The sequence below is a fragment of the Wyeomyia smithii genome, chromosome 2, assembly GCF_029784165.1.
Source record: "Wyeomyia smithii strain HCP4-BCI-WySm-NY-G18 chromosome 2, ASM2978416v1, whole genome shotgun sequence".
NCBI classification, from domain to species: domain Eukaryota; kingdom Metazoa; phylum Arthropoda; class Insecta; order Diptera; family Culicidae; genus Wyeomyia; species Wyeomyia smithii.
Window position 1 is genome coordinate 219515284 of NC_073695.1, and position 23606 is coordinate 219538889.

General features: G+C 37.4%; 1 protein-coding gene across 2 annotated transcripts; it reads right to left on the bottom strand.

Moving 5' to 3' along the window:
- Positions 1-4358: 4358 nt before the first annotated feature.
- On the bottom strand, positions 4359-18994 carry LOC129722860 (uncharacterized). 2 transcript variants are annotated; one of them, XM_055676663.1, is made up of 7 exons: positions 18756-18994; positions 18423-18657; positions 7384-7548; positions 7019-7312; positions 6232-6958; positions 4937-6172; positions 4359-4875 (listed from the first exon to the last, which is right to left on the bottom strand). In XM_055676663.1, exons 1-7 carry the CDS (start codon positions 18856-18858, stop codon positions 4633-4635), a joined length of 3003 nt encoding a protein of 1000 aa, XP_055532638.1. In that variant the 5' UTR covers positions 18859-18994; the 3' UTR covers positions 4359-4632. The 2 variants fall into 2 exon arrangements, with proteins under 2 accessions (XP_055532638.1, XP_055532639.1); XM_055676664.1 differs by lacking the exons at positions 18423-18657; positions 18756-18994 and adding an exon at positions 18194-18283.
- Between the last annotated feature and the right edge of the window lie 4612 nt (positions 18995-23606).

Genomic DNA, 23606 nt, shown 5'->3' on the forward strand with positions numbered 1-23606 from the left:
GCCAACGATATGGCCATGGATCTAATTTCTGTAACATGGACCAAATATACCTTTATTGTGAAAACTCTCACAAAAAGGACACATGTCCTGTGAAAGAGAGTAAAACATTTCGGTGCGCCAATTGTAACGTCAACCATATGTCAAATTTTTACGAATGCCCTGCCCGTTTAGCCATTGTTAGGGTAAGGCAAGGTAAACAAAATTCAGTTTCCCAATCAAAACATAGTTCTCCAAGCCCCGCTGTACCAGCAAATTTTTCTACTCCTTTGCATACCCGTTTAACATATGCACAGGTAACAGGTAGTTCGAACATTAGCTCACCTAATATTGGTAGTTCGAAAATGACCGTTAACATGGGGGGTAAACAAAAACCGAAAGAAAATAAAAATATGCCTATTACCCCAGCTAATATTGCTACCGAAAATATTTTTTCTTATGTCAACTGCTTGGGGTCTATTACGGCAGGTAAACTTTCTTTTCTGCAACAGGCAATGTTCGATCTTATGAATGCCATGTTACAGGCAAAATCCATGTTAGAAGCTATTCAAGTTGGAACGAATTTTACAATTCAAATTGTTTCTAATTTAAAATTTAGCAATGATTTTTAATAAAGCAATGAACATTTTAAATTGGAATGCTCGCTCATTTAAGGCCAATGAGAATGAGCTTTCTATTTTTTCACAGTAAATAATGTGCACATTGCAGTTATTACTGAAACATTTTTGAAACCTAACACCAAATTAAAATATGATCTCAATTATGTGGTTCATAGATATGATAGAATTCAGGGCTCCGGCGGTGGAGTTGCAATTGTTATTCATCGCCGAATCAAACATCGTGCTCTTCCCCATCTTGAGACGAAAGTTATTGAAACTTTGGGAATTGAAGTTCAAACTGAACTTGGGATTTTATTTATTGCCGCAGCATATTTACCATTTCAATGCACACGCGAGCACAAAAATTATTTTCAAGGTGATTTACAAAAACTCACCAGAAATCGTTTGACATTTTTTATAATCGGCGATTTTAACGCTAAATATCGTTCATGGAATAATTCTCAAAGTAATTCCAATGGCAAAATTTTATTCAATGATTGTTCTTCAGGATACTATTCTATTTTGTTTCCGAATAGTCCTACATGCTTTTCTTCTGTAAGAAACCCTTCAAAAATTGATTTGGTGCTAACAGATCAAAGTCATGTATGTAGTGATTTGACCACACATGCTGACTTTGATTCTGACCATCTTCCAATAACTTTTTCTTTATCACATGAATCAGTTTTAAACCCTATGAGCTATGTTTTTAATTATAACAAGGCTAATTGGGAAAGATACAAAACTCATATTGAGAGAAATTTCAATAATGAGCTTGATTTGCAAAACGAAGTGAATATTGATTCCGCTTTGGAAGCATCAAAATGTGCAATTGTTAATGCCAGAAATTATTCTGTTCCAAAGGCTCAAGTGAAATTTGATTTACCAATAATTGACGAAAATCTTCAACTTCTAATTCGTTTGAAAAATGTCCGCAGACGTCAATATCAACGTTCTCGTGACCCTGTTTTTAAAATTATTTATAAAGATTTACAGAAAGAGATTAAACATAGTTTTACTCTTCTGAGAAATCAAATTTTTGAGACTAAAGTTGAAAAATTGAAACCATATTCAAAACCGTTTTGGAAGCTGTCGAAGATTCTTAAGAAACCTTCAAAGCATATTCTAGTTTTAAGAGATGGTGAACGTTGTCTTGTATCCAATTAACAAAAGGCTCAAAGACTTGTTCATCAGTTTGAGAGTGTTCATAATTCAAATTTGAATTTTGTGAGTCCAATTGAAAATGAAGTTACACGTCAATTTGACTTAATTTCTTCCCAGAATCTTTCAACTGTAGAAAAAATTGAAACAAACTAGAATGAGATTAAATCAATTATTAAAATCTACAAAAATATGAAAGCACCTGGTGACGATGGAATCTTTAACATAGTAATCAAATATCTCCCTGAGAGCACAATGAAATTTTTAGTGAAAATTTTCAATTGCTTCTTCAAAATTGTATATTTTCCCAAATTATGGAAAAATGCAAAAATTACTCCAATTTTGAAACCGGAAAAGAATCCAGCTGAAGTTTCAAGTTATCGACCAATTAGTTTGCTTTCTTCAATAAGTAAACTGTTCGAGAGAATTATTCTTAACAGAATGATGTCACACATCAACGAAAATTCAATTTTTGCAAATGAACAGTTTGGATTTCGCCATGGGCATTCCACTACTCATCAATTGCTCAGAGTTACTAATATGAAACGAGCTAACAAATCTGGAAGTTATTTCACTGGAGCTGCTCTTTTAGACATAGAAAAAGCATTCGACAGTCTTTGGCATAAAGGTTTGATTGCGAAATTGCAAACTTTTATTTTTCCAATTTTCCTAATCAAAATTTAAAAAAAAATATCTTACTGATCGAACTCTGCAGGTTCTCTATCAGAATTCAAAATCTGATAGATTTCCTGTCAGAGCAGGTGTACCTCAAGGTTCAGTCTTGGGTCCAGTCCTGTACAACATATTCACTTCAGATCTTCCTGATTTGCCTCCAGGATGCACAAAGTCATTGTTCTGCGATGACACAAGCATTTTCGTAAAAGGAAAAAGCCTTCGTGTCATTGCAGAAAAGTTTAGATATTTTTTCTTCCTACTTGCAAAAGTGGAAAATCTCTCCCAATGCTCCTAAAACTCAAATGATGATTTTTCCTCTTAAGACTAGGGCTTCTTTCCTCAAGCCAAACAATAACCACGTTGTCAAGATGAATGGGGTTATTTTAAGTTGGTCTGACAACGTTAAGTACTTGGGACTAATTTACGAAAAAAAACTTATTTTCAAAGAGCACATTGAGAGTATACAAGCAATAACAATATCACACGCTTAGCCTTGGGGCTAATAGCGGTCTCCATCAACTAGGATTAGTTGAGTGAATTCGTTATCGATATCGTTATCGTTATCGATCGTTTTTGGCACATTTTGTATGTGTAGGATGAGTACAACGATACACCGTGCCCCAGTGCTAAGTAGAGAAAATTTTCAGCTTGAAAAAATCCTCGACTCGATCGGGAATCGAACCCGATATCACAACCGTGTGGGAGAGCTAGCCGACCGACATCGCTAACCACAGAGCCACGGGGACCACATAGAGAGTATACAAGCCAAGTGCATCAAATATACGAGATGTCTATACCCTCTCATTAACAGGAATTCTAAACTTTGTTTAAAGAACGAACTTTTGATATACAAACAAACAAACAAACAAAGGATTCAGAATAAAATTCTGAAAGTGATTTTTAAGCGTCCTCCTTGGTTTAGTACACTCGAATAACATAGACTTACTGGTGTTGAACCATTAGAAGCCGTGTCAAATAAAATTATAAACAATTTTCGACAAAAATCGTTGCAATCCTCAATTGCTACGATGAGCTCTCTTTATAGCCAATAAGTTAGCAATTAAGTTAGTTGTAAGTTTTTTTCCCTTTTACTGACAAGTAGGTTTAAACCCCTACGAATGATAAGTCCTAATTGCGAAAGCAAACAAATCCTAACATTTATAATTACAAATGTCTAACAGTGTTGAGAAGTCACCATTTGTGATTGGACACACAGACTCATTATTTACTGATATTTATCATAAATACTTAAGCTACTAACAAATCCCCTCCGTTAAAAAAAGACATATGAAAATGCATGGGTGATATCTATTTATATCAAAATGTACCTATTTTACCTTGGGCTTAGTCATTAAGAACACAATACAACATTCTTAAAACCACTATAAAAGGCTCAAACTTCCTTTTTTTGGACCTTCATATCAGAAAACTACTTTGGAATACTGAAAAGGGGTGAAACTGTATTTAACCTAATAACATACTTTTGACAGCTGTTTAAAAGTAAAAACTATGCGCACTTCCAAGCCCTACAATTAACAATTCCTTCGTAATACAATACGATAATTGAGGCCATTGCTAGCTCCAGACTACGAAGGATGCTGAGAGGTGAAGAAATACCAAATTAATGAAGTTTGATATTTGGCTTCATGACCTATGGGGGAACCACAGTGCTGTGGCAACCTAGGGATTACCCGGAATCACTTCTCCCGTCGGTGTGCAAACCCGGGGATTTAGTACGATTAAACGTCCAAAATAGACATTCACAGCCCAAACCTGTAGTAGTTGAGGGGATCACTTAGAAACAACTTATTCAGAATAACTTACTCCTTTCATAAGTCCAGTTTGCGAGTTTTTCTAACGAGGTATGTTTCTCTTTATTGAAAAAAAATCATCGGTTGTTTATGTACACAGTGTTTATTTTGCGTAGCACTTAGGTCTATACTTGTCTTGCAATATTTATTTGTGCCAACTATTTAGAAAAATATCACTTTTCGATTTGGCAATCTTTCTCCCGAAAAAGGTTTTTTGATTTACAAACTCATTTGTAAACAATCTTCTTGTATCTGATTTTTCATCAGCAACAGCTCTGCTGACTATTGATTAAGTTTGTTTCTATTTCTAACTTATCAATGAAGTAGTACCCTTCAAAATATCCAAGTTCGAAATACAGCGAACGAGGAATGCCTATCACATATGATTTATTTTAATCGAACGATTTGAAAAAGGATCGCTTTTTCACACGCATTGACGCTCGCATTTGTTCCGCCAGAACCGTGTAGCGTTCGTTAAGTACGTGGCGGGAAGATTTGTTGTCGAAAATCAACGTTGTTTTTCGACCGTCTAGGTAAACCAGCCATCGCGTATTACTTCGACGACTACTTCTTGCTGACGATTTCGTGTACGGACAGTAAAAAGTGACGCTGCTGTAGTTTTCCGGTTTATCTTTCTGAGAAATAAAAAAAACAATGAGTAAAATGTTCTTTTTTGTGGTGATGAGAGTTACCAACCGCATCGGCTTTAATTTTAAGACAAAGCAGTCCCGTTTTGGTGAGGAACAAGCGATAGTTGGCGTAGGAACCCTCCAATTTAACTATTTCCGAGTATTGCACCAGTTGGATTTCATTCAAGAAATCGGTATCCATGATCAATTGCCGAATGTAATAATTTTCATTAACCCTTTGTCGCAGTAACCGCAACTGGCTACGCACGTAGTTAATCTTATAGTCGAGAACCGTATTTCTGAGGATTACTTGCTCAGTGCTCCCATGTACATCCCGCCAAACGGCGTCAAAAAATTCATAACACCGGTTTATATACTCTATCGGCAGAAGGAGGAACGCATCAATTGATAAACATATTGTGTTCTCCTCTCGTGGACGGCCGGTAAAGTACTGTTCGAAACTCATTAGAACTGCCTCAGCGGATTTCGCTTTTTCGACATAACGTAGAAAGATTTCGAACTCTGACTGCTCAAGGCTGTCATGGAAGATATCACAGAAAATGGCCATGTCGGATCCGGACGTTTCGTATTTTTCCCCTTCGAAGAGACGGTAGTTCAGGTTCTTTTGAATGTTGAGCATATCCAAAAGGATTTCATTTAGTACGACCAGCTGCTGACGGACGTCATTTGGCAGCGAGTGAATGTAGAAATCGATGCTGTCTTTGAGCGCTTTTTCATAATACTGGTGGAAGCTTAAAATATGGTCGATTGAGGGTCCATCACCGGTGAACTGTATTTTCGGGTAGTAATCCAAGCTGCTTTCCTCCGCAACGCAGTCTGGACCACATGTATTGTAGAAGCTGAAACTGCTGGTGATGCTTGAGAGACTGCTCCGGTTACTACTGTTACGGTTGAGAATGGCATTCCTCACGATTGATAGTTCAGTGCTTTCGATAATGAAGCCTTCTTTTTTTCTGCGCTGAAGGATGATCGCTCGCAGCAAATCTGCTACTACCGGAAGATTTGTCACTTCGGGATTCTTAATGTCAACCTTCACATCCATCGAATGTCGATTGTCCTTTTCCGAAGTAATTTTCAGTATCTGATGGTTACTGAAATCATACGAAACTTCCTGCTGATCGAAGTGTCCTCGATAGGAGAGTATTTTGTGCTTTGTTTGCTCGGTGTAAATAATGCATCGTTCGAAGAGAAACAATTTCCCCGGATATTGTCGTGCCTGGCGAAGATCATGCAGGAATACTGGAAAAACTTTCTTGAATTTTCCTTGGTGAAGTATATTGATCTGAAAAATAAAAACATTGGTTTATGGACTATATTCCCTTCCTCTTTCTTCAAACCTACTGGTTTATTCCGCTCCGGATTGTCGTGATCCTTTGGATAGAGGAAAAGTATTTGATTTTCACTGTTCTGCTCTCGTAGCACCGTTGCGGGTTTTGGCACTCCGAAACCCATCTCGATCTCCTCATCATCCGTTCGTTCACATTCCACGATATCATTGACTTGCATCGATTCGTTCATCGTATTGATAAACTGCTCCATTAAACTTTCCGCTTTGCATACCAACTGGTAAGGGCTAGCAGTATCCTCGGCCATCGACGGTTCAACTGCTCGGAGTGATTTGGCGATACTAGCTAGCAGCATTTTATAGCGTGGAAGTCGCTGGATTGGTTGGAGGATAAAACTTTTCACTCCCAGTCTATCGCCACTACTGTTTTGATGATCTTCGAAAAACCTAGCAAACTGTTCGCACAATCGCTGTGACTTTGGATGGTACAAGGAGTAAAGTACATAGCCGTAGAATGAGTCATTTTCCAAGTATTTGCTGAATACATCTCCAATCTGTCCAGCATCCTCGCCACATGCGCACAATTTTGGCAAAAGAACACATTTGTGAAACTGATGGATGTACTCGATGTTACCGAAAAGGTGGTACTTCATATTAACTAACTCTTTGGGGATGGGCAACTTATTGAATAGGTTTTTGATGTACGTTGCGATACCCTTCTCAAGAGTGTTAATGTAGTTGCGTTCTGTGTCAAGTAGTTCCTCGATAAGGTAAATAGTTTTACTGAATAAAAAAAACTCGTTAGATTATAAACTGCAACATGTTTAGAATACAATTACTCACGCCTTAACTGAAACGTCAGTCTTCGATCCTATACTACTGCTTTCCTCACCGTGAGAGTAACGGTAGTCTTTGCAGGATATAGTTGAGTTATCGTCACTTTCGGACAGAACAGACGCTTCGGATTCACTGAATCCATCGTCCTCCTCGTACTGAAGTGCAACATCCTCGTGTGGAGCACTTGTTGGCTGATAATATCCGTATATTAGGTAGTGGATATAATCTCCCGGATACTTCAAGGCAATAGTTGTGTTGCTCGCCTCGGTAAAATCTTCACCCTCATCCGTCTCAAAATCCCTAAAGTGAGAGTAAGTGTGCTGTAGAAATTTTGAATCATCAACTAAATGAAAAATATATTTTTCTCTTACGAATCATATGAATTCATGTATTTGGCGTTCCTTTCCGAAAGCCGTAGATAGATGAACTCGTTATAGCTGTCGCAGATGTCGTCCGGATCGGGAAAGGAAATGCGATCGAATAAATCGTCCACACCAGCGCCCATATCCGGTGATTCTGTTCGACACTCGTGGGTACTGAAAAGGAGATATTTGAGCTTGTTAATACAACGGTTAGGTGAATTAATAAAAAAAAAACATAGGTACTTGAGAAACTTTTGCGACCGACATGCGCGTGTCGTTAGTTAAGTAATGAACAGTGAATAGTCATCAAAACCGTCACCAGAAATTTAGAAAAGGTCTACTCATATTCCTTTTACACCTCTTGTAAGAATATGGGTACCAACTGGATTCCCAAACCTACAAAAGTGACAAACTAAACTTAAAAGATTCTATTTTTACTATCGACCTTAAAAATTATAATTTTCTTTTGTTTGTGTTATTCAAATTGCCAATAAATCTTGTCAAAACAGACAACCGCTCAAAAATATTCAATTTCTAATAACACGAATTCGAAAACTTACTTCTGTGATAAAAAAACCTAAACATTCAAAACGCAACCAATAGATGGGATTATCTCCTGAATTTTGTGCTGAAAATGCTCAGCGGTATGTTTAGACCATAAATTTTAAATGCAACGGTAGAATCATAACGGGGGTGTATCTCGCATCGCAGACATTCTCTTCGTACTCGATTAAAACAGGCTCGAATTTTTGCCTGATCTCACAGTTTCGTGGTTTTAAAGGTACGAGTGCTACACATTCGTAGTGGTGGTGTGGTGTTTACGGTACATAATTATTGGCTGCTTTGGTGACATAATGACAAGCGACGATACGAGTTTTCATATGCATGGTTCTGCGTTCATCCAGCTTTGGAGTTAACACTTGCGTACCTGACCCCTGCGGAGCCGATAAAATGAAAACTCTTTTACCTGCCATTCCGCACGACTCAAACCGAATTTGATCCAACCGTTTTCAAAAGATCACAAATTTATCGTATTTTTGGGTCTGTAGGGGACATTTCGAAAATTTCCGTTGTTCCGGATTTATTGGGGCAAACCGTAGGGTAAGTACCCTTTCCGGGGCACAGGCTAGATTGAAAACGATACCAAAACCCTGCTCTCGACATATCAAACCTCAAGTTTTTGCAAAACAACACTGTTGGCGACCGGTATTTGGCTATTTGAATGTCTAATGGCCGCCCCTGGTCGAGTTCTTCCATATGCCGCAATCCAGGTTTCGGAGTTTCATCGGGGCTCTCGATTCTGGGAACTGTTAATTGATATATAGAGCTGGTTTTGGGAATAATATTTGCCACGGACTCGGTTCATTTTCGGGGTACGACCAGGCTTGCCAGATCTATGGTTTTCTCTGTATATCTAAGGATTTGTTTCACTTCTACGGGTCTACAGAATATAAGAAATCCTCAAAAATCAGCAGAAATCAGTAGAATCTGTGGAATTATACGAAATAGTTCTGGCATTTCAGGAGTACGACTCCCGCTGCGCAAGTTGTATTGATGAACGCTCGGCGGTCAGAATTTCCTTTGCTGTCAATGGTCTTGTGTGATTTGGTCTTTTGGCCCACTTCCGGAGTCATACGCAAGATGATAAACGAGCGCTGCAATTCTGACCAGCTTTTTCCAGCTTGAGTAGTCAATGACTCTGATGCCTGGTTTCGATAGTACATGATGTAAAGGATCACCATGAAAGGACCATGTTGTTTTCACTGGCATGCACCATCATATGGAGTTGGATTTCTTCGGCCTTCATCGGAGTGGATTTATAGTTGTAGTACCTAAGAACTCGAACGTTTACAACCCGTGGTAGAACTTGCTGCTATGTGCCGAGTCGTAACGACTCCATCCCACTTTGTAGGCGAATACTTCGTCAATCGTACATGCCTAACTCCTTTTCAGTGTCTACCTCCGGTGACGAATATTTAGGCTTTGGGTTTGAAAGATTGTTCACGTTTAGCTGTTGTTCAAGCACATTTTGCCTCACCTTCGTAATGTTGTGCTACAGCTCATGATGTCGCTGAGTAAACCCATCTTTACCGATGATTCAGCATTGCATTATCCTTTATTGATGCGCAAACATGTGAGGCAATAACCAAACTCTCTGTTTTAAAGCTCCGGGAATCGTTTGTACTTTTGTACTGACTTGCAGATTCCTTTGCACAAGGGGCAGGTTTTGTTATGCTGGATTGGTCCTTTGTATGACTACTTTAGTTTTCTCTACAACGAACGGTTCAATGAGCGTTGAGGTAGGCCTTCCCTTTCTTGGAACGTCGTGGATCTCATCTAGTGGATTTCCCGTCACGTGTTGGAAATTCAACAATGCCTGCTGCTTCCACCAGGGTGTAAATCTTCTCACTGAAGGTCGCTAGGTTGACCGTTGATCCTGTCATTCGATGTTGCGCCCAGTTGAGCTTGAGCGATGGAAGTAGTTTAGCTCTGTAGAGTTACAATGTGTACACTTCTACAATGTAGGTATATATTGCTGATTGCATCTGAAACGCGAATTACAGACAACTTGCAAGCAAAATGCAGATAACGTGCACGCCAGATTGATCGTATACCAGTCAACTAGAGCGAACGCGACAGAATGCCTTCGTTAATCGTATCTATACAGTCTATCGCGTTCACTCTCGTATGCTGGTATACGATAAATCTGACGTACAAGTTGTTTGCATTTTGCTTGCAAGTTGTCTGTTATTCGCGTTTCAGCGGAAATTTGCAATACTTCTACAGCAGCACAGAAGTTTTGCAAAGTATATCAGTGTTTCCAGTTTTTTTCTCGGATTAATGGTAAAAATTCCACTTCCCCCCACTGTAAAATTATTTCGGGGTTGCCCAAGCAGTTTCTTAAGTTTTGACAGTATCCCAGTGATGTTTTCGATATGCAATGTAGTAGATACAGCGAATATTTCACGACATGCATCAATCGGGTTTTTCACGGCACCGTAAGCTCTTCTTTTTAGACTTTTCTGGAATCGAACTACCGCACTGAATCAAATTTCGAACACTTAAGTTATGATGTAACTTCTTGCACTAAAAATCAACCAAAAATGACTTTTGTCGTCGATTTTAAAGGTAACATGTTAGTTATTTTATATTCGTTGCAATTAAGTGCTATTTATATAGATTCAAACATGTTTTGTTTATGAAATTAAAGAGAACCCAGAACCCAGCTTTGATTAAAATTTCGAACACTTCAACGTAATCACTAAGAGATAGATAGGCAAACCGTCTCAACACTGACTGTCACTGTTTTCAACGCCTGCTGGTTCCCTGGAAGTGGTCCTACAGTAAAGAGCTTTTCATCACTGGATAAAGAACATTCCGAAGAACGAAATGGTATATAGTAATCACAATTTTGATTACTCTAGCTATAATAATGTGTTTTTTATGCTAAAGTGTTCGAACTTTGGGACTGTTCGAAGTTCGAGTCAAATTCGCACAATGTAGTTGTACGATTGTACAGGGTGGCAACTCACGCGTATTCGAGTGCCCCTTGTTGTATTTCCTGTCACAGCATGACAAACATATAAGCATGTTTGGAAAAAGTGAAGTGTTCACTGTTTAATGAATACAGTCAGTTTTCAGTTCCGCTCTCAAGAAAATTGCAATGGATTCAAGCAGGCTTCTTCCGTTCTCTTGATTTTTGCCCAAATTTCCTTTTCTACCTGCCAAACCCCTTGGAGAACTAGACTTCTCTCACACAGAGTGAGTAATCATCCACATTTAGGCGTAGAGTATTTCAGTCGCAGAGTTCCCTTTCACTCTTTATCATCACGTGTTAGGGATAAACATTTATTTGCTCTCTCAGTTAGGAGGGAGTAGTTTTCGTTAGCTTCTCCTTTACTAGAAGAGAAGTTGGCCAAATATCAAAACATTTAGGTTCACATTGAAGCCACATCCTAACCGTTTTCGAATTTAATGTTATAGGAAGATTCACAACTCACCATGGGTGCGTATTCTGCAGAAAGTTCGATTTTATACTGTTTTTGTCGCACCCCAGAGCGATGAGAACGGTAACGCAATGCTCAGTTGGTCGCCGAGCAATTTATTTCATTTTTCTTGCGTGCGCGGATGAGCAATTTACAAGAGTTTCACTGGATTTTTGCTCTGTCAAATTTGGAGCGTTTTTTTGTCAGAGAAACTATTACTCTGCGCTCTCTCTACAGCAGATGGTGTGATGCACATTGAATGTAAGCTCGCAGTTGTTAAGAGGCAAGAAAACTTTTTCTCTTTAAGATGAAGACGAGCAAAACAAAGCCTGGACTCAAGTGAAGAACAAATAAGGGTCTTGCACCAACCAGCAAGGATTGACTAACATCGAGATCACGCGGAAGCTGTCACATCTCAATTTAAGCAGTCCATTCGTCTACATCTCGTCTCCCGAGCGGAGACTCGAACCTACGACAACTTGGCTTGTTAGGCCAGCATCGTACCTCGAGACCAGCTGGGAGGGTTCTTTTTATTCGTCTATAGGACTATCAAGCGTTTCAAGGATAGAGGCACGGTTGTTTCCTAGAAGAAACCGGGTTGCTAGATCTCGGTTGCTGCTGAAGATGCACGCAGGTCACAACATTATTTTTTCGGACGAAAATTTGTTTACTCTGGTGGCAACTTTGAACAAACAAAATGACCTTGTTTATGGAGCATGTCTTCGAGATATACCAGCTGATAGAAGAGCAGCGATATCAGAATGCGTCAGCTGTGATTGTTTGGGGAGGTATATCGAGTTTCACATGGTAGAGTAAGTGCAATTTTAATTGCTTTCTCAGTCGCAGGGAAGAAAGAACAAGCTTCGGCTAGCAGGTCTATAAGAACCAGCTCTTCCAAGTTCTTACGGTCTGCTCTCATGCTGCTGCAATGTTGATACCAAACTTCCACCTCTCCAACTAAATTGTCAACTTCGTAAAAAATTACAAAAGCTTCGGTTTTGCGCTTGAGCTCTTCCAACGACATGCGTATTACGTTAGTGGGATGCAGCAAGGACAACGCGTAGGCAGGTGCCCTATCTTCAATGAACCGTGTTTCCAGTGAGGTTAAAAGAGAATCAAGGTAAGGAATTGTCTCAGCTCAGTTCCAATACTCCATGCTAGTTGATGCAGGCGGATTTGCCCGGTACTTTTACCGCTGCAATGTCCTTGGTGGATCAAGTGAAAAACCTGTGCAGTTCCACGCAACAATTCTCCGCAAGCATTTCAATCAATTATTTTTGATCTGGCTGTACTTATCTGGCGAGTACTCTACACAAATGTTTTTATGGTCTGAAGATGTCGTTTCGTGCTATTAGAGTTATTGAAAACGAAATTCTGCATCAATGTCAACGACTAGGGGGGGGGGGGGTCAACGGCCTCCCCCCTGCCCCCTGGCTACGCCTATGTGTCGAGACTAATCAGAGAAAACAAACGAATTCGGAAACGATTTAAAAAAGAACCCCTGGAAAAACTTTACAACTGTACATAAGTTTGTAGTTTTATAACTTCTCGCTTAACGATATTCACACTCTGAAAAGTACGCACGTAAAATCCACTTGAAAAATCACGTAAGTGACTGACCTTAAGAAAATCTGCCATTTTACGTGACGTTAGTAATTTTCACCTAAATTTCACGTACGATTCACTGTCAATTCACGTACAACCGGTAGATGGTTTCAGCGCGTTGGTATTTGTGTTTTTTTACTTTGTTAGTGTTAGTGCGGCTGTGGTTTGACGTATCCGACAACGATATTTACGTGAATTTTTAGTATGCAAACAAGTTAATATGGCGGACAAAGGACTTCTGAGCTGCTCCAGCTAAATCAATATTGGAAAACACGCAATGTAAGTAGCCAGAATAATATTCATATTAACAAAAAAAAACATATAAATCTTTTGAATTTTCAGTTGGTGGATTCTTTCCGGAACGATTGCAATCGTCAACAGTCAGTTTCGAGCAGAACACCTCCGGTACCAGCTGCGGATGAACAATTGACAATCGTTCCGGCCAGTCCTGTTTCTCTCCTGTCGGAAATGTCGATTCGGAGCAAGTAGTTATTTTTTGATATTTGGAAATAAATTTTATTTGTCATATGCGCCGTAAATTCTGTTTACTTAAAGATCACGTGGATCCCATCTGAATAGCACGTAAAAAGTACGTGAAAATCATGTGGGGTTTATGCGCTTAATTTATGGTTTCACCTAAATATCACGTAAAAAGGTACGTGAAAATCAGGTAACAATTACCTGATCAACACCTGGTTGATTGACACTAACACACTGACACATGGTCTTAGCTTTCGAGAAATCGGTAAAAGTTACGTGAAAAGAAGGTGGATGAGAATCAGTCACTTTTACCGGTTAATTTTACGTGCATTTTTTCAGAGTGCAAGATATTAATTATATCGTCGGTTTCGTGCAACATTGACACATCTCAAAATTTTACATTTTTGAGCTTTTGATGGCAAACGATGCCAAATATTGTTAAGTTTCATCCCACGAAACCCCGTTTCAAAATTCCCAAAAAATCTAGACTTATGAGTAGAAGTACCTTTGCTGCACAAATCGAAATTTCTCCATAAAGTTAGTAAAAAAAGGTTTAAACTTGTACAACATGCTCAAAATATATGCATAATAGACCAAAGAGTGTTAGGTAAGGATTGGAAATCTTAAACTTTAAAGTTTTCTTGTAAATTGTAAAATAAATGTTCGACGTTATTTTCAAACGCGTTTCTCTCGAAACTATGATGTTTGAGTTGTGCCAATGTTGCACGAAACCGACTATATGTTTTTTTTTGGTTTCCCTGATAATTCCATGTTGGTAAGTGCCCACAGAGATATTTTCTGGGTGGGTACTACTACACATACTACCCACATCAACCGCCGATTTTTTTCCGTGTTGGGTAGTTTCGTCACTGCGACCTATTTTTTTTCAATATTTTGTGACATATTGGAGATACAAGCTAGGACATACATATAGGACGACGTTGGGCGTTCGAGTTTGGATCCATTTAAAAAGCGTTTAGTGAAGATATGGGACGAAATACCGAACTAAGTTGAGCATGCGGCTTGCAATGACTTCGAAAAATGTCTACGGGTCGTTATCAAACATAAAGGTGAAAGATTTTAAATCAACTAAGTAAATTGTAATTGTAAATTGAAATCGATTCCGAAGAGAAATAAAAACTGGTTTGAGTTTTAAGACATAAATATAGTGTATCACTTTCACGTTGCCACTCTGTACATTAATATAAAAACGAGCCTCTCTTCAGGATCTTCAAAAAATCAGCTGTTTCCAGTTCCTCCGTTCCGATTCAGGCATGTGGTTAGATCATTTTTCGAACTAAATTTCTATTTTAACAACGGTTTTTACCCAATAACATACAAGTTCATTAAGCAGACAATGTGTGCAGTAGGGAAAGCGAAAAATAAGCGAACTGGAAATATGATACAGATTTGGAAAAATATATCATATTTCCAGTTCGCTCATCGCTTTCCCTACAGCACACATTGTCTGCTTAATGAACCTGGTTAGATAATATTGGACTTTCCAATCGTCACGTTACTTCCTGGTTAATAAAAAGATTTTCCGGCTTTCGTTGTTGTTCACCTCTTCTGTTTCAATTGTTGTTCCCATATCCAGTTACTGGCCTCTGACTAGATTTGTAGCACTTCTTGTTGCTTTTTCAGCTGCTTCTCCTGTGCAGCAAGCTTCTGCCGTTGCTGTTGCTCGTAGTATCAGAATTGGTGCTCTCTTTCCAACTGTTTCTGCTATTACTGCTGTATTCGTTCCACTTGCAGCCGTTGTTATTCTATCAACTGATCTAAACCTGTTTATGCAGGTCTTGTTCAGCCTTTCGTTCTTCGTGCAATTGTTTTGTTCTTTTAACTGCTTAACACAAGCTGTTGGAACTACTTATTTGCTCCTTCCAATTTATGAGACGTAGCTGATTTCTGTTCGACTGGATTAGTGTTCTTCTCCGGTGTAGCTACTGTAATTGACGCCACTCTTCTATCCGTCTCCGGGATGCGTTAGATCTTCGACTCCATCTTCTTTCACTTGCCAACTTCCTCAGGATTCTGTACTTGTTGTAGAAATGCCTTGTACTCTTGGGCTGCCCTTTTTGTCATTTGTCTTCGCCGATTTTTTCTATTGCTGCTGATAAGCTCGCTCCTCGTTCAACCTAAGCACATGAAACCTGCCACGATATCTTGCGAACCTTTGCTAAGATGAAATGGAAACGAAAATTTCCGAAAACGTATCCGTTTAAACTACTTTCAACGGTCAGTGAAGTTTAAAGCTGGTTATTCGCTCCACTCGAAACAAAAAAATGGAAAGGAACTGCAAATCTCAGTAATATATATGCTTGAATAACACTCAGTGCAACATTTTTTTTGCCTTGGCTTCTATGTATGATATTTTGATGTATTTTGTATTTTGTTTTTGCACCAAAATACCTAAAAAATCATACATAGAAGCCGAGGCAGAAGAAAGAGTAAATTTTTGTTGCACCTTGTAATAGTTGACATTTAGAAATTACTTCAGAGATAATTCTGACCGGTAGCTTTCCATTCGGTCAAGCTGTTACACGCTAACATTGCTGTACGCTTATTAAAAGCTGTTTTTGACGCTACATTGAGCCATCTTTCGCGATCAATTGTTTTGCTTTTCTATGTGCCAAAACGCGTTTGTTTATTTTATAATTAGTTGTTCTATTTGTGAATGTATACATATTTCAATATTTCATAATTTCAATATAATTATCTTGTTTTTTTTAATTGCAAAAAAATCGGTTCGATTATCCGAAGAGTTCGGTTATCTGAGCAAAATATTTTTCAAACCTCAGGATGATAGAGTCCGACCTGTGTTCAAGATGTTCAATCTTTTTTGTCTTTATTGAAGGGGCTTTCAGTTTCAAGCTGGTTCGCTTCTCCGTTCAATCTTGAAGACACACAGTAATATATAAATATATCATTTTTATACCGAAAACAGTCATTACACTTTTTTTTGTATGGACTTCCTTACCAGAATCGTAGATCTACTGTAAGATATGCCCGGGTGTTTGCTGTATCTCGCACATCGATTATTGGCTATGCCGTTTTTGAGAGGTGGCATGCTAATTATTCATCCGTGTAGGTGTGTAATATGGTTTTTCGCTCCCTTTTACACATTTACTGCGCTACTATATCGAGGCTCGTTCCTCCGGCCAAATATCACCGATTATAATTCCCTGGAGAAGTTTCATTGGGCCTCCTTCTGGCCAGTTTTATTATAGAAGGAACTTTTTTTGATAAGAGGAAGTCACACCAATGTGTTATAGAATTCAGCGTAATGGAAGAGTAAGCCGTTGGGAAGTCCGAGAATTAACCCGAATAAAATATCAACAGGAACTCTAGACTTTGTCTCAAGAATAAACTGTTAATTTACAAACAAATTTTTAGGCCAGCAATGTTTTATGCAGTTCCCATCTGGACAAGTTGTTGTGCAACCAGGAAGAAGACACTTCAAAGGATTCAGAATAAAATTTTGAAAATGATTTTGAAGCGTCCTCCCTGGTTTAGCACGAATGAGCTACATAGGCTCACTAATGTAGAAACATTAGAAAATATGTCAAGCCAAATTATCAACAAATTCCGACAAAAATCGTTGCAATCCTCAATTGCAACGATTAGCTCACTTTATAGTCAGTAAGATAGTTTTAAGTTTATTTTAAGTTTCGTTTTATTCCTTTTTTTCTTCTCCTTGACAAGTAGGTTTAATAATTTTCCTACAATTACATTAGCTTAACTGCGAAAGCTAATAACATTCAATAATATAAAAAAGCGTACAAATATATATATATATATATATATATATATATATATATATATATATATATATATATATATATATATATATATATATATATATATATATATATATATATATATATATATATATATATATATATATATATATATATATATATATATAATAGTGTTGAAATGTCACCATTGTGGCAGAACACACAACATTAATTCTGAACAGATATTAGTACATAAATAAATCATTGCAAACTTCCCCCCCCCTTACAGTCGAATGCTATCTACCCCCCCCTTACAAAAAAACAAAAGACACCGAATAAAATGTCGGTTTCAGAAATTTGTATACCTTCATCCAGCTGCAATTGTTAATAGAAGGTACGTTTATTATACGAAACCGAACTCGATGTTCCTGCCTGGCAGTCTAATTCTATTTACATTATATCAGTTGTCGGTTGAAAAAATTGAATGCACGCATGCATGATATTTTTTCACAATAGCAAGATTTAATTGTTTTGCTTTAAATGAATTGTTGGAAAATCACACGAAAATAGTAATAAAAATACCAAAAAAAACTTTCAAATAACGGCGTGGAGTACATATTTAACAAGAAATATGATATATATAGCAGTTGTTAAAAAGATTTTTCGATTTTTGCAAAATATTTTTGCTAATATGTATGTGATCAACGTGAATGGTTCATGGCATAAAAGTGCCCATCATTCAATCATAAAATTAGATTTTATGATGCATTAAACTTCTGCTAACTGAATACATCACTTTAAAATTAGAAACAGCAAAAGAGGTGTGAACATCACTATTAAGAAGCGCCAATGCAAGTCACTGAGAGATATTTATAATTATCAAGATGTTATTATGTCTTATCATGCAAGCTTAAACCAGCTGACTCTCTCTTTGTACAGCATAGTGTCTTACATTGCGTTACACTATTGATTTTCATTATGATAGGCCCAATGTTTGATTTTACTTACAACAACAGGTACTTCGAATTTTACTATTCACAACACAGCAGATATATGTTCAAACACGGAAATATAAAAGCGGATGAAACCGCAAACTGCTCAACCAGAACTGTCAACCTGAACTTGTTATCTGTATTGAGCCCAGCGCTCGAATCAACGGTGTCATTATCAATAATCGACGACAACACAACACGTTAAATCGCGGGGCTTTTGCACGGAGCAAGCAAGAGACGCTCACCGTTGTTCATCGCTGGCCTCCATTATCTTATCGCTGTCCAGGTACCAAAGCGTCGTGCTCGATGAACACTTTTTTTCGGCTGGGACAGCAGCAGCAGCTTCAGCATCCTCACTGGACAGTTTGGGTTTTCTCCACCTTGACGAAAAGCGGGCGCTGAAGGTGCGCTCGAAGTGCTCACTCGCACTGGCTTCGAATTGGTGCACCAGTTTCCGCACACTGAACCTTTTCTCATTTTCTGTAATTTAAAAATGGCATATGCGTATCACATTTCGGTCATCATGTGCCAATTGCATCATCGGCTTAAAATACACTTTGTACACTTCACACACAGACCTCTTTTTAGATGTTTGTGATTTTTAGCAGGAGGTTCAATTTCACCCTCTTTTGGCGTCGAATGTAACAGTTCCGTTAGGCTTCGGTAACGCGCGCTCATCATGCACGTATCCTCTGGTGGACAGTGTTGTCCTTGTTTGGTTTAGAAATGAAAAAAAAAAAAAAATCACAAACACGCTACACGGATCGCGAACTTGCGCCGTCTCCTGCGCACTACGGACATCGTTTCAGTGTGCAAATTTCTACGACGGTTTTCGATATGACCATTCGTGTTGTGGAACCTTTCTGATAGCTACTATCAGTCCAGTACGTTTGTCGTTGTGCCGAACTTTATCTAAAGGCCACCCGTTGTCTACACGCGCAACCGGGGATGTTTTTTATCATGTTCTTTATAAATTGTGCTAACGCTGGATACTGTTTTGTCTTTCATTCAGAGTTTAACATTTTTACCTTTGTGAGAGAATGAGAAAAGCTGGTAGTAAATGAAACTACCTTCAGTGAAGCTACACATAAGTATAAAATTTTACACTAATCATTTTTATTCATACTCTCCAATGAGTCTATTATGGCCATCGAGAAAAAGATGGTTAGGAAAACTATTGGGTTCATATAGGAAAAGCTTGTCTCTGATTCAAATTGCTTTAAAAAAAAGAAACTTTCACGAAAACCGAGTGTTTACGCTAGCACTTCGAAGATGTCGCACTGCTTCTATATTCTGCGCATGACTGATATTTTATCAGGCATGCGATATTCAAAGATGTCGATGCAGAATGAATTTGAGATAATAATAATAATTGTTTAGTGTTTAGAAGATGAGCAGTTGCACAAAAAATGACCCAATTTAAATATTTTTTTTTAAATTGTCATTTTTAATTTAATTTAATTTGATTTCTATATTTAATTTGGTTTCTATAGGCGAAAGATGCCATTTTGTGCTATTTGTTTAGTTTTTTGGAACACGACTCATTTTTGAGAAGCTATTGTAAAAAATGCTATTTTGGGAAGATATTGATAATTACAAATAATTTCAGGGCTAAAACAGTTTGTTTGATCGGTATAACGTATTCGGCAAAGTTTATTATTTTGTCTTTTCGAAAAAAATATACACTCTAAAAAAATATTTTTTTAAGTGAAAAAAGTTAAAATAAAAACTAAAAATAATTATCTAAAAAAGCTCAATTTAAAAAAATATATTTCCTGAAAAAAACTATACCCCTCCAAAAAAAAAAAACTAAAAAAAAACTTTTTTTTTCAAAAAATCATAACTTTTTTTTTCTTGATTTTTTCATGATCGGACCGGTTGCATCGTTTAGATAATCTTTTGTAGTTTTTGTATAAAAAATAGATTTTTTTAAAATGATTTTTTTTAGGTAATTAATTTTTAGTTTTCATTTTATATTTTTCCATAAATTTTTTTTTTCTAGAGTGTATATTTTTCTCGAAAAGACAAAATAAATATCTACAGCTTTGCCGAAGACGTTATACCGATCAAACAAACAGTTTTAGCCCTAAAAATATTTGTAATTATCAATACTTTCCCGAAAAACCCTATTTCAATAGCTTCTAAAAACGAGTCGTGTTACAAAAAATTGGTACAGATTTTTTCAATGCCAAATGTTTTAAAAATGCATGAAATGTCGGAATCTGGTGTTATCCCGTTAAAACGACTTCCTGGGACTTAGAAATTCCGGAGCTGGACCAACGGAGAGTTTTCCAGCCCAAAAATTTCCTCAAAAAAGCCCAGAAAGTCAATTTTTTCGATTTTTTTTATAACATCAAATCTTGACGTTTTTGCATTTTTGAAACATTTGACATTGAAAAATTCGATACCGACAACCGTCCCAGTTCCAGTTCTGACTTTTCGAATTCTAATTGAGCTGAACTTTTGTATGAGAACATTGTTCAAGAATACGAAACTTTTGAACCTTACTGCACAACAAAATTCAAACGTCCGTTCTCTGTTCTCAACGCAAAATACGTGTTACTTTTTTCTTGGTTTTGACGCACTACTGTCTGCTGTCTTTGCTGCCAAAATCCAAAACGCCGACTTTCAGTGTCCAAAACTAACCAAATACGATCCAATATGGGTAATCGGGATGACCCAAAAACAGAGGTCAAATATTTCCTTCCGGTTCGAGACGATGGCCAGAATCTGGAATTCAATTGGAATATCATTTTGAAATCCAAGATGGCTAAGAAAAACAACCCAAAGTGACGGATTACCACCCGATGTGGTTGTTTCTGGAATCGAGATGATGCCTAGAGTTCGGAAATTAACTGCAGACGTTTCAAAAAACAGCCTAAAATGGCTCAATGCAGTCCAAACTTTTTTTACAATCTTTCATAATACCACATCCGCGGCTCCACCTACTGGTGATATTCGTCCTCTCCGTAGGTATTTAAGACAATCGCACAGGTTTATTTCATCACATCATCATTCATTCGTTCACTTACTTTCGCGCGATTCGAGTGTACATATATTTTAAAATCGGTTCCATTTTCCATTTATTCTTCGTGTTTATCGTGATTACGTTCCTACCACGTGGGTGGTAAATGTAGAAGAAGACGCACAGCCAAACCAAAGGCTACTAACGTCATGGCCAGTACTGGTATATCATGCGGGTTGGCAAAGGAGTACTTATCGATCTGCCGGTTTCAATAAATAGAGATGAGTGACAAGAGATGGGGGATGAGAAACGAGAGACGAGGGATGAGAAACGAGAGACGAAAGACAAAAGACGATGAGGAGATGAGACATGTGAGCTGAGAGATAAGAAATGAAAATGAATGAGAAATGAGTAATGAGAAATGAGAAATGAGAAATGAGAAATGAGAAATGAGAAATGAGAAATGAGAAATGAGAAATGAGAAACGAGAAATGAGATATGAGAAATGAGAAATGAGAAATGAGAAATGAGAAATGAGAAATGAGAAATGAGAAATGAGAAATGAGAAATGAGAAATGAGAAATGAGAAATGAGAAATGAGAAATGAGAAATGAGAAATGAGAAATGAGAAATGAGAAATGAGAAATGAGAAATGAGAAATGAGAAATGAGAAATGAGAAATGAGAAATGAGAAATGAGAAATGAGGAATGAGAAATGAGAAATGAGAAATGAGAAATGAGAAATGAGAAATGAGAAATGAGAAATGAAAAAGGAGAAATGAAAAATGAGAAATGAAAAATGGGAAATCAGAAATGAGAGATGAGAAATGAGAAATGAGAAATGAGAGATGAGAAATGAGAAATGAGAAATGAGAAATGAGAAACGAGAAATGAGAAATGAGAAATGAGAAATTAGAAATGAGAAATGAGAAATGAGAAATGAGAAATGAGAAATGAGAAATGAGAAATGAGAAATGAGAAATGAGAAATGAGAAATGAGAATTGAGAAATGAGAAATGAGAAATGAGAAATGAGAAATGAGAAATGAGAAATGAGAAATGAGAAATGAGAAATGAGAAATGAGAAATGAGAAAGAAGAAATGAGAAATGAGAAATGAGAAATGAGAAATGAGAAATGAGAAATGAGAAATGAGAAATGAGAAATGAGAAATGAGAAATGAGAAATGAGAAATGAGAAATGAGAAATGAGAAATGAGAAATGAGAAATGAGAAATGAGAAATGAGAAATGAGAAAAGAGAAATGAGAAATGAGAAATGAGACATGAGAAATGAGAAATGAGAAATGAGAAATGAGAGTTGAGAAATGAGAGATGAGAAATGAGAGATGAGAATTGAGAAATGAGAAATGAGAAATGAGAAATGAAAAATGAAAAATGAAAAATGAGAAATAAGATATGAGAGCTAAAAAATGAGAAATGAGAAATAAGAAATGCGAAATGAGAAATGAGAAACGAGAAATGAGAAATGAGAAATGAGAAATGAGAAATGAGAAATGAGAAATGAGAAATGAGAAATGAGAAATGTAAAATAGTCCTGTGCGCCGCCACGCCGCGCCGTCGCCGATGATTTTGAGTCGGCGCGCTGCCGAGGAAATTTTTGCCGCGCCGATAGGTAGATTTTTTGAAAACCTTTCAACCCGGATGAACATATTTTTATTTATTTATACTGAATTACAAAAACCGAACATGAGAGTGTACACATTATACGCAATATTTAGAATTGGTAATTAGTGTCACGCCGGTACACGCCGCCGCCGATGAATACCAACGGCGTCACGCCGGCGCGCCGAACGCCGCCGAGGTATAATGTTTTCTACGCCGCCGCCACCGATGATATGGTCGGCGCACAGGTCTAATGTGAAATGAAAAATGAGAAATGAGCAATGAGAAATGAGCAATGGGAAATGGGAAATGGGAAATGGGAAATAAGAAATGAGAAATGAACAATGAATGATTGAGGAATTGGGAATATAAAATATGAAACGAAACAATAAAAGAGAAATAAATATTGTGAAATAACTAAAAAAGGTTTCAAAATTTAAATAAACAATGATAAATTAAGCTCAAAATAGCGCTTCGAAAAACAATCAATTGAATTATGATCACCTTTTCAACCTTGAATAGTAAAAAACAACACATTTGAAAACCAAAATAGGCAAGAACAGAAAAAGATTTCAAAACGCCAAATTGAGTTCAGAATATTGATAAAACGCCTATACAGACTACAAAAAATTAAATAGAGCATGTTCCCAGATGGAGTTGGTTATTACGAAATTTTGGTCTATTTTTGAGACATTTGCTGCTGTTTGGTAAAGGTAACACGGAGGAATGGTAACACTGCTTTTAAAAGTGCAGAGACAATTCTGCATCATTTAGGTATTCATTTGATTATTCTGCCACTCCTCTAGTTTACCGCGAAATGAAAATAAAAACGAAATTAAACT

Excerpts from the sequence above, each read along its gene's own strand:
- LOC129722860 (XM_055676663.1), bottom strand. The coding sequence starts at position 18,858 with ATGATGAGCGCGCGTTACCGAAGCCTAACGGAACTGTTACATTCGACG. Across the intron at positions 18,658-18,755 it reads TCACAAACATCTAAAAAGAG|AAAATGAGAAAAGGTTCAGT; the intron begins GTCTGTGTGTGA and ends TTTAAATTACAG. Across the intron at positions 7,313-7,383 it reads TACATGAATTCATATGATTC|GGATTTTGAGACGGATGAGG; the intron begins GTAAGAGAAAAA and ends CTCTCACTTTAG.